At 52.8% G+C, this 2500-nt stretch overlaps 1 protein-coding gene across 1 annotated transcript in view; it reads right to left on the bottom strand.

Annotated features, from left to right (window-relative positions):
• The window catches only part of sema3ab (sema domain, immunoglobulin domain (Ig), short basic domain, secreted, (semaphorin) 3Ab), a gene marked incomplete at both ends in the record, with an annotated part of 30412 nt that overhangs the window by 14228 nt on the left and 13684 nt on the right, over positions 1 to 2500 (bottom strand). The window contains 2 exons of the mRNA XM_084452855.1: positions 558 to 677; positions 1721 to 1811. Of these exons, the coding sequence (XP_084308981.1) occupies positions 558 to 677; positions 1721 to 1811 (211 nt within the window). The remainder of the gene's footprint in view (positions 1 to 557; positions 678 to 1720; positions 1812 to 2500) is intronic.

Here is a 2500-nt window from a genome sequence, read left to right as displayed (position 1 = left end):
TCAGGATCTCGATCTCGCCACACCTACCAGTTATGTTTGGAGGGAGGGACTACATCATGATTGACAGGAGGGAGGGGCGGGTTCTTTTGAAAGAACAGTTGCAAGATAATCAATTCTGTTCCCACTCTGTGTAGGGTGTGTGTGCGCGTGTGTATGCGCGCGCGTGTGTGTGTGTGTGTGTGGGTGGGTAGGTTGAGAGAGGAGGGGGGGTATGACAGGGAATCTGTAATGTAGTGTTTTAATATGTAAGTTGTACGAATGCATGTTTTATTGCATCATTTGTACTGTATTGTTGTATGTATATGGGACTGGAGATGGAAATGAGCAAAAGCTATAATCTAGTACAATGCATCTTCTCTCTAAGGAGAATAATGTATTTGTATGTTGTCCCTGAAATAAACTTCTAAATAAATAAATAAATAAAAAGATGACCAATCGGAGGCCTTGTTGACGTCAAACCTTTAATGTGTTTTGTGCAACCGTGCATCTTTCTCCTCAGTGGGAGTCTACGGGGCTCCGCCCGGTCACAGGCCACACCCCCTGGCGCCCCCCCTCACCGTTCAGCCAGCGAGAGTCGTGCTGCTCCGTCCTGATTGGGTGGTGCTGGCCCAGGGTTCGGAATATGGCGAAGTCCCGCCCCATGAAGTCAGCTGACGTCCCGGAGTACAGCTCGCCATCTGGAAACACGGGAGAAAAGAGTTTGATCGCGTGCGTGTGCGTGTGTGTGTGTGTGTGTGTGTGTGTGTTTGTGTGTGTGTGTGACACAGACAGAAAGACAGACAGTGAGAGAGAGAGAAAGAGAGAGAGAGTGTGAGAGAGAGTGCATGTGTCTTTCTCTGTACTTCCATGGTGTTTGGTTGTGTGTGTGTGTGTGTGTGTGTGTGTGTGTGTGTGTGTGTGCGCAGTGCCCTTGGCCGTAGACAGGTGTGAAGCGGCGGGATCAGTCCTAGAGGTGCCGGGCCTTAGCGGGTCGGGTAGAACCGGTGTTCCCAGAAAGAACCGGCCGCCTGCCTCGGCCACAGAACACACCGCGGCGTCCGAGTGGTCAAATCCACCCCGCAAGTGGCGGCGGAGCAGATGGGAGGGGGAGCGGCCATTACACGGGGAAGGGGGTGGGGTGACAGAGCGAGAGGCGTGAGACAGGGGAGGAGCTAATCGGAGGGAGAGCGAGAGGAGGAGGAGGAGGGCAGAGGGAGGGGGTGACGGGCTAGAACCGGACCATCTGTGAACAGGAGGGCGCGACGTGGCCCTGGAGTAACAGGAACAAGCGCGTACGTCACGCGGGGCTAACGCCCGGCTCGTCCCGTTAGCCCCGATGACGCGGCAGGACCGAGGGGGCGGGGCACGCTCCTGTGATCTCCCACGGAGGCCCCGGGTTTACGGGCGTGAGAACGAGCGCGTCTCTGGCGTGTGAGGAGCAAACTACAGAGCAGCACCGGGGCTAATGACTGACATTAGGCGCCGCATGTCCTGTCATCGACGCCGTCGTGGCGCACGGCGCTCAAATGAATGAGTGCAGATGAGGGCGGCGGGCGCCACGCCCACTTTAATACGTCCTCAAAAGTCCTAGAAGGCTAGAGTTGGAAGTATGTCGGTAGGTCAAGCAGTTCAACACAAGTAGGTGCGTGTGTGTGCGTGTGCGTGTGTGTGTGTGTGTGTGTGTGTGTCTGTGTGTGTGTGCGTGTGTGCGCGCGTGCGTGTGTGTGAGTGAGAGATTTACCGATCAGCGTGGAGGTGGTGAGCAGCTTGGGGTCATAGGGGCTCTTTCCCCTGCCGTTCTCAATGTGGGACTCCAGTCTGAACACGCTGTCCTGGATACAAGAACACACACACATACACACACACACACACACACACACACACACACACACACACACACACACAAGCACACACACACACACACACACACACACACACACACACACACATACGCACACAAGCACACAGACACACTAGGTCAGACAGATGGTGCTTCCCCAGCAGAAACCATTTTTATTTTTAAACAACAACTAAACAAACACAACTCTCTTATGAGTAGATGGCTCCTTGTCTAAAGTCCCTGTTCTCAAGCCAGGGGTCAGCATGTACAGTAGCGGATCCCACAGGGTCATGGATGATGACCAGCGCGGTGTGATTGATTACCCAGAATCCTGCTGAGAGCCCAGCCAGCGGAGGTCAGCGCTGGGACGCGGCTACTGTACTGGTCTGTAGACGGCTATTCTTAGAGATGTTTCCCTTCTCTAATTGTCTGAAAATGACCGTCTAATGAATGAGAAAAACACATTTATATATCTGACTCACTCACTGACGTTTGTGAGACGTGACAGCGATCACTCTTTTTTGGACACGCACACTTACACACATTCTGATTTCACAGAGCGATAAAACTCTGGACGATGAAAGCCTGTCTATAATTTTTCCAACTCATTTGCTGAGTGGATAAAAACTATTTTCAAATGCAATTATGAATTCATTTAGGGGGGCGGGAATGGTCTCGCAC

Source organism: Borostomias antarcticus, assembly GCF_949987555.1.
Source record: "Borostomias antarcticus genome assembly, chromosome: 18".
NCBI lineage: Eukaryota > Metazoa > Chordata > Actinopteri > Stomiiformes > Stomiidae > Borostomias > Borostomias antarcticus.
This window is presented reverse-complemented; position numbering and strand designations above follow the sequence as displayed.